Genomic DNA, 14865 nt, shown 5'->3' on the forward strand with positions numbered 1-14865 from the left:
CCAGCTTATAGCAGCCTTTAAGTTTGGGGTGCAACTGCACTTGTTGCGAAAGCCTAAGTGGCAACAAGGCCTTTCCGATACAGGACGCCACTTTTTTTGGAGGGTTGGACAGCAGGGCCAGGGTGGAAATAAGGTGAACGATCAGATTCTCGAGTTGTTGGAGTGCAATCCCTTTCATTCTCCCCACTTGAACTGCAACAGATTTCCATAGTGCTTGTTCTTTTCCTGCAAGAAATCCCATTTGGGAACACTACTAAGTTCTCTCCAAAGTAACACCTAAAAGTCAAGGGGAGAATTGGCCTTTGATGCAAAACCTGACCTGCCAACTCTGTCTAGAGCAGCCTTTCTCAACCTGTGGGTCCCCAGATGTTATTGAACTACAACTCCCATCACCCCTAGCTAGCAAGGCCAGAGCTCAGGGATGATGGGAGTTGTAGTCCAACAACATCTGGGGACCCACAGGTTGAGAACCGCTGACCTAGAGAGTGGGAGAGCCACATTGACCAACAAGATACCTGCAAGCAGGGCTTGAGCACCTGCGATTCCTAGGAACTGGAATTCAGTAGCATTACTGCTTCCAACCTTGGAAACCATCATGGCTAGAATCCATTGTTAGCTTTCTCCTCCATGAATTTGTCTAATCCTCTTTTAATGCTATCCATGTTGGCAGTATCAGGACCACAATACCTCAAGGACTGCCTCTCTCCATAGGAACCTACCCAGACCCTGTGATCATCTTCTGAGGCCCTTCTTCATGTGCCTCCTCCTCGAGAGGTCCGGAGGGTGGCAAAACGAGAACAGGGCCTTCTCTGCAGTGGCTCCTCATCTGTGGAATGCTCTCCCCAGGGAAGTTCGCATGGTGCCTTCATTATACACCTTTAGGTGTCAGGCAAGAACCAGGCCTTTGGTTGATCTGATTGACAACCTATGTACTTTTAAAATGTGGCACTTTCTTGGGGGAGGGATGTTATTGGGTTGTTGTTTTTATTTTGGTTATATATATTGTAGTTTTTCTGTTGATCTTTCTGCCCTGAGACCTCCAGGTATAGGGCGGTATATAAATCCAATCAATCAAGAAGAAGAAGAGGAAAAAATAACAACTATCGCCTCCATCACTCACACAGCCTCACCTTCATGCCAACCAGGTTGTTGTGGAAGTCCACCCTGGCTCGCAGGTCCTTGTTGGACTTCTTTCCCAGGAATTCTTTGACAAACTTGTTGCTGTACTTGAGGTTGTCGCCGCAGCCACCCCATTGCCAGGCCTCCCGATTCTCTAGGTCGGGGGCCTCATCGCAGGTGCATCGCTCCATCCGCCCGGCGCTGCAGGCCTTGGCCATTGCATGCGTAAGTCCTGCCGAAGAGATGGCGTAAAGGAAGGCTGTCTCCTTGAAACCTGCAAAGGACAATGGCAGCATTACCCAGAGGAGGGTGGCACCAGTTAAGCCTACAGAGCTACACACACACACATACACGGGTTTGGGTTTACATCTTTTAAAATCCTCGTTGTATGTCTCTAAGGAGCATCTCCACCTCCATCGTTCAGCCCAGACACTGAGGTCCAGCTCTGAGGACCTTCTGGTGGTCCCCTCACTGCAAGAAGTGAAGTTACAGGGATCCAGGCAGAGGGCCTTCTTGGTAGTGGCACCCGCCCTGTGGAACGCCCTCCCATCAGATGTCAAGGAAATAAACATCTATCTGACTTTTAGAAGACATCTGAAGGCAGCCCTGTTTGGGAAGTTTTTAATGTTTGATCGCGTTTTAAATATTCTGTTGGGAGCCGCCCATAGTGGTTGGGGAGGCCCAGCAACATGGGTGGGGTATAAGTAATAAATTATTATTATTATAATCCTTGTGGCCCACAGAGTTTGCACGGAAGCATTAGGACAGTGTTTGCTGAAAATGAAATTCCATAAGCTAGAAAAGGCTGACTAACATAGGTTTTCTAATAACTGAAGGTGAGACGTTTATGCACTGTCTAGCTTCTACCCCCCTCTAAATGGCAGACAAAACCAGAATCATGAAAAAAGAGTATTCTCCAAGCACACAACAGGAACCAGCTTTTGCTTAGAGTAGCTTTTCCCAATGTTCCTCAACATGGTGAGTCAGGTGACGTCTCCTCAACACTTTAATCCCCTGGGAGATCAGGGAGACGGGAGCTTGTTGCAGCAGGAGAGGGAGACACCCATGATTCCTCACCAGTCGGACTCCTCTCTGCCTCTTGGCCGCCTCCTCTCCTGCTTCAGCTTCTCCCTCTGATTCTGGACTTCTCTCTACCACAGACTCTCCCAGCTCACTAAGCCCTGTTGCCTCTGCAGCTTCTGATATCTCCTCCTCCGAGTCTGTTCCCTCTTCTCCCTCTGACCACTCATTGTCACCCCACCACCAACCCCCAAGCTGTGAGAGCCCTGAGAGCCAGACAAGAGACACCTGGAGGGGTCCAGAGGCTCCCCCATTCCCGTTCCATGGCCTCCCTCCTCCGACTGCTCACCTCTCTTCAGAAGGCTGGCCCGATAGCGCCCCTCGAGGGTGCAGTTCCACCGCTCAAAGCGGAACTGGTACTGGCACTCGAGGGCGCTCATGCTGATGGCCTCCATCAGGGTCTCGGCCACACCGGGATCTCGCCGGCACATCCTCCGCTGCTTCTTCTCCAGTTTCAGGCGGTCACAGACTTTGTAATGGGCCTTGACGGCAGCTTCCTCCATTTCTGAAGTCAGAGGGAGGATGGTCAGGGGTTCATTCCCAGTCAACCTTTGGAGAGGAGAAGAAGGCGACCCCCGTCAGTGATCTTGAGGCTCAGACACGACACGGCCACAAGCAACGACCTGCCATCATGTATGCCATATCCGTGAATGCCAAGGGGTGTGTAATATCGCTCCTGTCATTTCCAATGTCCAAGGTGTGTGTGCCATTCCTTAAATAGCCTTAACAGCACCATCCCATGCATAAAGGGGTAGGCAGCAGCAGGCTTGTGGAAATGCAGAGGTTTGAGTAAAAATGAACCAAACCCTTCAAAAAACGGGTTTTTAAAAACCCAGTAATAATAATAATAATTTATTATTTATATCCTGCCCATCTGGCTGGGTTTCCCCAGCCACTCTGGGCGGCTTCAAACAGAACACTAAAATACAATAACCTATTAAAACATTAAAAGCTTCCCTAAACAGGGCTGCCTTCAGATGTCTTCTAAAAGTTTGGTGGTTATTTTTCTCTTTGACATCTGGTGGGAGGGCGTTCCACAGGGCGGGCGCCACTACCTAGAAGGCCCTCTGCCTGGTTCCCTGTAACTTGGCTTCTCGTAGCAAGGGAACTGCCAGAAGGCCCTCGGTGCTGGACCTCAGTGTCCGGGCAGAACGAGTGAGGACTAAGCATCCTTAGCAACCATGAAATGCAATTGCTGGGATGAAAACCCTGATGCAAAGGGAGATGATTAGGGAATGGATTTGAGTGGTTGGACTATTGTATAGCAGCACTCCACAAAACAGTTGCAACTTTAACATAACTAAGGTTCTGCATGGCGTGCCCCGTTTCAAAACCAACCTCGTTCAAAATTAAAAGCTGGATTTCAAGCTTGCATGCCCCTTCTTGCAGTGAAGTCCCAATTGCCCAGTATGAAATGTCTGCATCAGCCTTCCCCAAGCTAGTGACCACCCCCACTCCAGAGGTAGTTGGCCATAACATCCCTGGACGTGGGCTGCACTTTCTGGGGCTGAGGGGAAACATAGTGCAAAACATCTGGAGTGAAGAAAGTTGGGTGGGGGGGAGAAGCCAGTGGTTCCCAAAGGGGACAGTATTATCCCCTGGGGGAGTGATGGGATTACCTGCGGGCACTGGAAATGCACATGACCATCAGACTTTGAAAAGCTGGTACCACTGATTAAGTTCAGTTTTGTCAACTCAATTAGACTAAGTAGCTGTAATTAGATTTAATAAATGAGCAATTCCTTGTTACTGTTTTGCATTTTATTTATCTTCCTTAGTAGGTCGTGCAAGCTGCTTTTCTGATCAACGCTCTTTATAGGGTAGAGAGGGATGAGTTTATGGAACCAAGGGGGCAGTGGCCCAAAAAAGTTTGGGAAACACTGGTTTTTAAGGTCTCTAAAGCAGGAAGTGCTAAGAAGCCACACACACTGTTATGTACTGAGTTGAAGAGGATCCAAAATGCAGCAGTCTGATTGGTCCTAGAACAACAGGATTCAGAATGCAGCAGTCCTGATTGGTCCTAGAACAATGCAGCAGTATGACTGGTCCACAGGAGCCACCCAATCCAGCTCCAGATGGAAGTGAATCCACAGCCTGATTGGCCTACAGGAGAATCCCGGAATTAGCCAATCACGTGCAGCCCATTGTGTAAATAATGTACAGTGGTGCCCTGCAAGACGAATGCCTCGCAAGACGAAAAACCCGCTAGATGAAAGGGTTTTCTGTTTTCCGAGGCGCTTCGCAAGACGAATTTCCCTATGGGCTTGCTTCGCAAGACGAAAACGTCTTGCGAGTTTTTACCCTCCCCCCCCTTTTTCTAAGCCGCTAAGCCGCTAATAGCGCTAATCCGCTAAGCCGCTAATAGCACTAATCTGCTAATAGGCATGCTTCGCAAGACAAAAAAAACGCTAGACGAAGAGACTTGCGGAACGGATTATTTTCGTCTTGCGAGGCACCACTGTATATAAAGCAGATACTTTGGGGAAACTTTCATTCCTCCTCACCACTACGAACTGAATAAAGAGCATGAAATCCACTCTTGACTCTGAGTATATTTCACATACGCAAAAAAGCAACCATATTTCAACCATCTATTCCACCCACAGAGCAGTCCTTTCTGGAGAGCAGCCTGCTAGCTCCCCTTCCCCAATATCCCTGTACCTGCAGCCCACCCAGATCCTGACATGGCTTAAGGGCCCGACTAATATTTGGGAAGGAAGCCTTCGAAAACAAACAAACCAACCCACCAGGAACACGGGTCCCTCCCTGTTCCTTCTCCCAGAGCTGCTTCGCAACACATGGCCCGGCTGTTCTCTCACAAAAACGTGCAGCGAAGTGTAGCCAGGACAGTGTTCCCAGTGGCGGGTGACAACATGCTGGATGGGGACCAGGCTGGCACTGGCACTGGCTGTGGGGGGGTGGGGGAAAGAGGTGAACACAAGCAAGAGAAACATCTGTTGGAACTGTGACCAGGATTGCTGGCCAGTCACCCGAGATCCTGGCTCAGGCTCTCCTCTAACCAGGTGTCAGGGAGGGTGGAAGCTGGAGAGTCAGGAAAAGCTGCCGTAAAGTAGTTTGGGTACTTTTCCCCAGTGCTAAAAAGAGGAAACACACACACACACAGTCACTTCTGGTGCCAGAATTAGGGATTGGCTAAAACTGCCGGGAACTAAGGATGTTGAGCAAGAATCTTGAAATCATGCTGGATTCGGGTCCTCAAGCGAGGTCTTTGGTTCCATAAAGAGGCTGTGATCCAGCATGTTCACAAAAGAGGTGGGTAGATCAGGCCAAAGACCTGTCTAGCCTTGCATCCTGTTTTCACAGTGGCCGACCAGATACCCCAGTGGGAAGCCTGGAAAGCTGGGCCCAAGCCATAGCTGTCAACTTTTCCCTTTTCTTGCGAGGAATCCTATTCAGAATGGGGGGGGGGAGGGAAACGTTGACAGCTATGGCCCAAGCACAGGAGCCTTCTCCCCTCCCAGGGTTTCCAGCAACTAGTATTCAGAAGCGGAATGTCTCTGACAACAGAGACAGAACATCACCATTGTGGCTAGTAGCCATCTAGAGCTTTCTCCTCCACAGATCTGTCTAATCCTCTTGTCTAATCCTGTGGAAGGGAGTTCCATAGTTTAACTCTGTGCAGCTGAAGCAGTGTCCGGAAGCTCCCAACGTTCCACTTCAATGGGTAGCACCACTGGAGAATATCCAGTTTCTCCTGTTCATGCAGAATTCTAATACGTGGGTGGGGTTGTAGAGATGCGGGTGGCGCTGTGGGTTAAACCACAGAGCTGAGGACTTGCCGATCAGAAGGTCGGTGGTTCGAATCCCTGCAACGGGGTGAGCTCCCGTTGCTCGGTCCCTGATCCTGCCAACCTAGCAGTTCGAAAGCACACTGGTGCAAGTAGATAAATAGGTACCACTCCGGCAGGAAGGTAAACGGTGTTTCCATGCGCTGCTCTGGTTCGCCAGAAGCGGCTTAGTCATGCTGGCCACATGACCCGGAAGCTGTACGCTGGCACCCTCAGCTAATAAAGCGAGATGAGCACCGCAACCCCAGAGTCGGCTACGAATGGACCTAATGGTCAGGGGTCCCTTTACCTTTATCATGTCCACCTCCCCTTTAGTAGTCATTTCTCCAAACCCCCAAAGCATTGCAGCCTTTCCACATAGGAAAGGTTTTCCTGCGTTAGGTTAATCTGCGCCTCTTTGATCTTTGGGCTAATTTATTGCAAGTAGTTCTTTGCCAGCTATCCTGTGGTGCTTGAAAGGGTTCAAACAACCCCAATAACTCTTCAACACAGCTGAGCCACCATCTGAAACATCAGAATCAAAGATTACTCCCCCTTCAAAAGAGAGACAGAGAGGGAAACACTCTCCGTGGTTGCTGCGGACAAAGGTTTTGTGTACGTAAGCTTTTGCTACAGAATTTTGATATTTTGTGGCCCAAGGTACTTTCCCTTTTTAGAAAGTGTTCACAAGGACGGGAATTACAAGCCAGATCCATGCCCAGGGCTTAGGATGTTAGTTGGGAGCAGCCTCTGCATGGCACCCATATAATCCCTTAAAACTCTTTGATGCAATTTACGAAAAGGATGGGGGAAAGGTGGGGGGGTCATGTGCGGCCACTGTGTCAAAAGAGACCCAGCTGAGCCCTTTGGCACAAGCTCATCGGAGTCCCCATCTGGAATGCCAAGAGCGGCAGTGTGTCCTGGATATGTGTCCAACACGCAGCTTGCTTTGGTCTTCAAGGGGATTCAGACAGACAGCGATTCATCAGGACAAGAGCTGCTCTATCAAAGGGTCGGGAAACCTTTCCCAGCCCCGGGGCCACCTTCCCTTCCAAGCAATGTTCCAAGGGCCACATGCCAGGTGTGGGAGGGGCCAGAAGCAAAACTGGGAGGAGCAACAAGTGTTAATTTACTTAAACATGCCTGTAGATCTAGGAAGCAAGAGGCATCATCAGAGTTCAAGGGGACATTATAGACAAGCAAAACAGTCACTGCAAGATTAGGAGCACCATCCTGCTACAGTCTTGGAGTTCTGGAGAATTAAGTCAGCCTTCACCGTGCTGGATAGGAACGATAGGAACTGTAGTCAAAAAAACACTTGTGGGGTGCCTCAGGGTTCTGTCCTCTCCCCCATGCTTTTCAACATTTACATGCAGCCGCTGGGAGAGATCATCAGGAGGTTTGGGCTGGGTGTTCATCAGTATGCGGATGATACCCAGCTCTACCTCTCTTTTAAATCACAACCAGTGAAGGTGGTGAAGGTCCTGTGTGAGTGTCTGGAGGCGGTTGGAGGATGGATGGCGGCTAACAGGTTGAGGTTGAATCCTGACAAGACAGAAGTACTGTTTTGGGGGGCCAGGAGGCGGGCAGGTGTGGATGATTCCCTGGTCCTGGATGGGGTAACTGTGCCCCTGAAGGACCAGGTGCGCAGCCTGGGAGTCATTTTGGACTCACAGCTGTCCATGGAGGCACAGGTCAAATCTGTATCCAGGGCAGCTGTTTACCAGCTCCATCTGGTACGTAGGCTGAGACCCTATCTGCCTGCAGACTGTCTCGCCAGAGTGGTGCATGCTCTGGTTATCTCCCGCTTGGACTACTGCAATGCACTCTACGTGGGGCTACCTTTGAAGGTGACCTGGAAACTACAACTAATCCAGAACGCGGCAGCTAGACTGGTGACTGGGAGCAGCCGCCGTGACCATATAACACCAGTCTTGAAAGACCTACATTGGCTCCCAGTGCGTTTCCGAGCACAATTCAAAGTGTTGGTGCTGACCTTTAAAGCCCTAAACGGCCTCGGTCCAGTATATCTGAAGGAGCGTCTCCTCCCCCATCGTTCTGCCCGGACACTGAGATCCAGCTCTGAGGGCCTTCTGGCGGTTCCCTCACTGCGAGAGGCCAAGTTACAGGGAACCAGGCAGAGGGCCTTCTCGGTAGTGGCGCCCGCCCTGTGGAACGCCCTCCCATCAGATGTCAAAGCGATAAACAACTACCTGACATTCAGAAGACATCTGAAGGCAGCCCTGTTCAGGGAAGTTTTTAATATGTGACATTTTAGTGTACTTTTCGTCTTTGTTGGAAGCCGCCCAGAGTGGCTGGGGAAACCCAGCCAGATGGGCGGGGTACAAATAATAAATTATTATTATTATTATTATAAGCCGGAGTGATGGAATTCAACAAATTTGTGGCATGCACCTATTTAAGAGGGGGAACCAAATTTGTCACTAGGGGCATCTTTTTTCAATCACACAAGAGATTCTTGGTTGCCGCAATCCAACCGATTTGCATTCCAGCCCTGCCAACAAACTGGAGAGAGAAGACCCAGCTACAGCGAGGGACTTGGCTGTTTTATCCAAAGACGAATGCTGCGTGTGATGCCTCCTGGCTTTGGCCATGTACTCCTGGGAGAGCAACAAGAACTGTTGTCACTCAGAGCTGCTGAAAGCTTACTTGATAAATCACTGAAGATAGGAAAGCTCAAGTCCTCATCCCTAGAGGGAGAGGCTAGGCAAGAAGCATCATTTGCGAACAGGAATATAGGAGGCTGCCTTAGACCACTGGGCCCGTCCATCAAGCTCAGCAATATCTACACGGACTGGCAGCAGTCCACCAGGAAATGCCAAGGCTTAACCTCAGAACTACTGCATGCAAAAAGCAGGTGCTCTACTCGTGTGCTACAGCCTTTCCCCAACAGCAGTGGGGACCTGAAAGGTTGGGAGGGGAAAAGAGGATAAGACTAGCACTGGCTCATAGGCACAATGGCTATGTTCTACCTCCATTGTCAGAGGCTGTATAATAAATAATAATAATAATAATAATAATAATAATAATAATAATAATAATTTATTTATATCCCGTCCTCCTCAGCTGAAGCTGGGCTCAGAGCGGCCAACAACAATAAAAGTAACACAGCATTCTAAGATCAATTCATTCTAAAATTAACTCAAAGTCAAATTAATGGCAACCATTGGGCTAGAGTCCAATGAGGACTACCAAAGGAGGGGGTTAGACTGTGCCTCGGCCAAAGGCCTGGCAGAACAGCTCCGTCTTGCAGGCCCTGCGGAAAGATGTCAAGTCCCGCAGGGCCCTAGTCTCTTGTGACAGAGTGTTCCACCAGATCGGGGCCACGGCCGAAAAAGCCCTGGCTCTGGTTGAGGCCAGGCTTAACCTCCTTGTGGTTCAGGACCTCTGAGATGTTTTTGTTTGAAGACCGTAAGGTCCTCCGTGGGACATGCCAGGAGAGGCGGTCCCGTAGGTACGAGGGTCCTAGGCCGCATAGGGCTTTAAAGGTTAAAACCAGCACCTTAAACCTGACTCTACTCCACCGGGAGCCAGTGCAGCTGGTATAGCACCGGGTGAATGTGATCCCGCGGCGAGATCCCCATAAGGAGTCTCACCACGACATTCTGCACCTGCTGGAGTTTCTGGGTCAGTCTCAAGGGCAGCCCCACGTAGAGTGAGTTACAATAATCAGTATGCCTCAGTAGGCCAGCTGCTAGGAATCACAAGAGGGGAGAGTGTTGTTGCACTCAGGTCCCGCTTGCAAGCTTCACATAGGTATCTGGTTTGGCCACCTTGAAAACTGGGTGCTGGACTAGATGGACTAGACCAGGCCTGCCACAGCCCCCTTACAAAAGCTGTTCCTCACGGTGCCAGGAAGCAGCAGTCACGGATCTCAGAGATGCTCAAGGTCTGCCTCTTTCACCTCCCTTGTGCTGGGACATGAAATTCAGGGCCTGCTCTCCTGGACGGAGCAAGTCTTTTGGGTCTAGGATGGGGACTCAAGATACAGGGCGATTCCACACACCCCTCACTTGCAGATATCAAAAGAATGCTTCCCCAATTACACACGAGTTTTGATGTGCCAAGTCCCACCCAAAAACATCAAAGAGCAAAAACACCCATTTAACAGCCAGCTGGGCTGACAGGCCTGATGAGATGCTGAGGAAATATTGCATTCCTGTCCCAAACCTCCCACTCTGGAGGAGTCTTCCTAAAGAGTAAGCTTTAAGAAAATCCAGAGAAGAACAACTTGGCCCACATTCACACCACACATCTAAAGCGCTATGGTACTATCCTGGGAGCTGAAGTTTGTTAAGAGTGCTGTGAGTTGTTAGGTGAGCCCTGTTCCCCTACCCAGAGCTACAATTCCCAGAGTGATTTAACCATCTTCCTAGGGAACTCTGGGAACTGTAGCTCTGGGAGGTCTCCAAACAGATCCCTTAAACAGTAACTCCCAGAATATTTGGGAGAAGCCATGACTGGTATGACAGCGCTTTAAATGTATGGTATGAACATGGTCTTGGTTTCAGACCACAGTCTTGGTTCCAGACCAACCATGCGCCACTTGTTGAAACAGGCCAACATAGGGATCTTCTCAGCATTAAACAGAGAAGTGATATGGCAACTGGGCTGGTGCCCCTCCAGGTATTGTCAGGCTACAACGATCACATTTAATAAATCTTTATTGATTTGAATTAAAAAATATCAAAATGCAACGACATTTAATAAAGACACAAAGCGAGAAAATAAAGAAAAGAAAAAGAAAAAATAATACTATACATTTCATGTATGTAAATGCCATATCATATTTACAAACTCACAAAAAGAACAAAAACATTACTGTGAATTAGCTAAAAAAGACTTCCAAATATTTTCATTTACTATATCTATTCTTTCCTTTATAATGCACAGTCTCAAATTTACTTAATTATTTCCGTACGTCCAAACATAGTATCATTTCCACCTTTTATTTACAAGATTCACTCTAGTTCTGCCAGGAGATTCTTATTCTTACAGTAAGGTTTTTAGGTATTCTTTAAATATTCTCCAGGGACGCAGGTGGCGCTGTAGGTTAAAGCCTCAGCGCCTAGGGCTTGCCGATCGAAAGGTCGGCGGTTCGAATCCCTGCGGCGGGGTGCGCTCCCGCTGCTCGGTCCCAGCGCCTGCCAACCTAGCAGTTCGAAAGCACCTCCGGGTGCAAGTAGATAAATAGGGACCGCTTACCAGCGGGAAGGTAAACGGCGTTTCCGTGTGCGGCTCTGGCTCTGGCCAGAGCAGCGATGTCACGCTGGCCACGTGACCCGGAAGTGTCTCCGGACAGCGCTGGCCCCTGGCCTCTTAAGTGAGATGGGCGCACAACCCCAGAGTCTGTCAAGACTGGCCCGTATGGGCAGGGGTACCTTTACCTTACTAAATATTCTCCATTCTTTATATACTTTCTGTTTCGATCGATCTCTTTCTCTCCCTGTCATCTTTGCTAGCTGTAGCTATTCTATCCTTAGGGCTTGCCACTCTGCTATTGTAGGTATTGCTTCATTTTTCCAGTTCCTTGTCACTAATATTCTGGCTGCCATCGTTGCATACATGAACATATTGCCAACAGAAATATGAGCTACAACTATCAACACCCCAACCATTGACCATGCTGCCTGGGGACGATGGGAGCTGGGAGCCAGCATCGCAACCCTACCATGGGCTGATCATGCGACGGTGGGGAGGGGGAAGAGATAGAAGAAAGAGTTCTCTAGGCTGCAAAATGACCTGCAGTATCAATGGAATGTACACAGAGCAGAGAAGGCTGGAATTTCTTACTCTTCATCTCAGGTATCTCCCCTCGCCCCACTTTGCTTCGGCTTTTTGGCACTGAGCTTGCCAAGATTTATTCCTTCCCTCCCACGACTAATGCCTTGCTAGATCCATGCAAACCACCTCCAAGATTCTTTGCAGCAACATAGATACTGTTAATTCCGCCCCCCCCCCCCCATTGGATGTGGGCCAGTAAACTGAATCTGAATCCTGAAAAGACAGAGGCATTATGTGTCCCAAGTTCCCACATCTGGGAGGTGGGGAGCCAGGCTGCTCTCGATGGGGTTGATCTTAGTTGAAAAGCTTAATATCAAATGGGAGTTACATTTAGGTTGAAGGGTTGTTGTTGTTGTTCATAAGTTACTCCAAGGTCCCAGGGCCTGTTACAACAACTCAAACACAATGTTAAAAAAAGTTTGGAACAGGTTATAATTGCAGAAATAAGGCGGGTTCAGAGGGTGGTGGATCAGAGGGTGGTGGAGAAAACTAACCCACAAAGCCTGTTTACCTGCTTGTTCTCCATCTGCTTAAAACACTATCATGCCACTTTAACCAGACATTGTTTCGCCCCACAAATCCAGGGAGCTGTAGTTTAAGGGTGCTGGGAGTTGTTCGGTAAGGAGGATAACCCCTCCAGAAATTGTAGCTCTGTGAGGGGGTCTCCTAACCGTGACTGTTTAAAGTGGCATGGTACTGTTTTAAATGTATTGTACAGATGGGGCTCTATTACTATATTATAGTTAAAGCCTGGAGAAAAACTGGATTCTAGAGATTTAGCAATCTACCTATTCCTCCCGCTGAAAGAAAAATATTTCCTTTCTTCCCCCAGCCCCTGACTACAAAATATCATCTTGAGTACCACAAAATGTAGAGGTACCTATTTCAAGTATGTGTTTTTAGAGATATGCATTTTTCCCCTAACTGATAATTTTTTAGTGCTTGACATCAACAGTTGATGCCAATACATCCAATAATTAAGCCTAACAGATGGTGACAGCAGTCACAAAATTAAACGATGCCTGCTTCTTGGGAGAAAAGCGATAAAAAACCTAGACAGCATCTTAAAAAGCAGAGACATCACCTTGCTAACAAAGGTCTGTATAGTTAAAGCTATGGTCCATTCTGAAGGAAATCAGCCCTGAGTGCTCACTGGAAGGACAGATCCTGAAGCTGAGGCTCCAATACTTTGCCCACCTCATGAGAAGAGAAGACTCCCTGGAAAAGACCCTGATGTTGGGAAAGATGGAGGGCACAAGGAGAAGGGGACGACAGAGGATGAGATGGTTGGACAGTGTTCTCAAAGCTACCAGCATGAGTTTGACCAAACTGAGGGAGACAGTGGAAGACAGGCGTGCCTGGCGTGCTCTGGTCCAGGGGGTCACGAAGAGGCGGACACGACTAAACAACAACAATGGCGGGAAGAAATGCCATGGTGCATCTGCATCAGCACAACCAAGCGCAACCAACCTTCCCCAGCTACAACAAAACATGTCTCTCCCATATCGGTCTCTGCAACCAAAGCAGGCGCTGTAACTCTCCAATGGTTGGACTTCACCCCTGAAGGCACACTCCTCCATTGTCTCCTGAGACAGATGGTTGCCAACAACTGGGAATCTACAATTCAAATTAGCAAGAGTATCAGAACTACAAGTTTCCTGAAAAACACCTCCCCCCCAACACTACTCTGCAGAGGCTCTGAATCATATTTAAGCAGAGCAGGTGCATGTTACTTTATCGAAATCTCTGCATATAAATTTGCCCTGTGATCTGGCAGCCCCTATGGAAGTAAAGCAGGTTCACTCTCATAACATGCCATGAGGAGCCATTATCACAGCAGAGTGCTGGGATCTGGAAGTGGGGTGAGCCAGCGCAGGTTTCAGAGAGGAGCCAGGAAGTGGGGATGGCCACTGACTCGGATGGCTCCAAACGAGGATTGGACAAATGCATGGTGCATGAGTCTAACTGTGGATCCTAACCACTGGTACCTTCCCCTGTTGGAAGTAGGATGCTGGGGCGAATGGAGGATGAAATTGATGGACTATGCAGAATTGGATAAACTGGAAGAATTTGAAACCTGTGGGACTGAGATTCACAGAAGACTGGTGTAAATTTACGGACTATTTGAAAAGTAATTGTGATGACCAGATTACGTTTGTAGGTTTGCAAGAAGTTTTGAGAGCCAGTGTGGTGTAGTGGTTAAGAGCGGTAGTCTCGTAATCTGGGGAACCGGGTTCGCATCTCCGCTCCTCCACATGCAGCTGCTGGGTGACCTTGGGCCAGTCACACTTCTCTGAAGTCTCTCAGCCCCACTCACCGCACAGAGTGTTTGTTGTGGGGGAGGAAGGGAAAGGAGAATGTTAGCCGCTTTGAGACTCCTTAAAGGGAGTGAAAGGCGGGATATCAAATCCAAACTCTTCTCTTCTTCTTCTTGTGAGGTAAATTATTTGAATTATTGCAAAAATGGTTAAAGAGGTGGATTGTGACTTAAGAAATGCAGAAGAAATGCAGAAGAAATGATAAAAATGATAAAAATGGTGGATCATCAGAGGTGCTGATGGAAGTCCAAAAAGATTGTATAAGATGTGATGTTCTGTGGAATGTATAATAATTGGTATGTTGAAATTAAGGCATCTGGTTGGCCACTGAGAGAGTAGAATGCTGGACTAGATGGGACTTTGGCCTGGGGCAGAAGTTGGGCTCGTCTGACGTTCTCTCCTGCCTTAAGGACAGCTTTCCCGCAACACCCATCACAGGCCATGTGTGCGTGCCCGTCTCCGATCACTCCCGCCAGTGCCAAACAATACACACACAGCTGACTTTCGTAATCAGTCACCCATTTGTCTGCCTAACACGGCCAGCCTTTTGTTCGGTCTCACCTCCTAAATTTAAAACAGTTCCGTGATGGACAGGCAGCCGTGCTGCAGGCTGCCACCAGCCCCCATAAGCACGGTCGAGGTTTGCCGCTTATGCGCCTGGGGGCGGAAACAGGCCACTGCAGACAGATGAGACAAAAGGGAGGGATTTCCCCCACCAACCCCCCAGCTGGAAAATTAGAAGCCAAGAATATAGG

The 14865-nt window shown here is 48.8% G+C and overlaps 1 protein-coding gene across 2 annotated transcripts in view; it reads right to left on the reverse strand.

Moving 5' to 3' along the window:
• WNT9A (Wnt family member 9A) overlaps positions 1 to 14865 on the reverse strand; it is an 82762-nt gene that overhangs the window by 36013 nt on the left and 31884 nt on the right. For both annotated transcript variants that reach the window (XR_013831829.1, XM_079947002.1), the window contains exons 2-3: positions 2489 to 2748; positions 1131 to 1393 (exon numbers count right to left, since the gene is read on the reverse strand). Coding sequence is in view for 1 of the 2 variants with exons in the window: in XM_079947002.1 (XP_079803128.1) it covers positions 1131 to 1393; positions 2489 to 2748 (523 nt within the window). In the remaining variant the exon portion in view is untranslated. The remainder of the gene's footprint in view (positions 1 to 1130; positions 1394 to 2488; positions 2749 to 14865) is intronic.

This window comes from Podarcis cretensis, assembly GCF_951804945.1.
Source record: "Podarcis cretensis genome assembly, chromosome: 12".
Classification (NCBI taxonomy): Eukaryota; Metazoa; Chordata; class Lepidosauria; order Squamata; family Lacertidae; genus Podarcis; species Podarcis cretensis.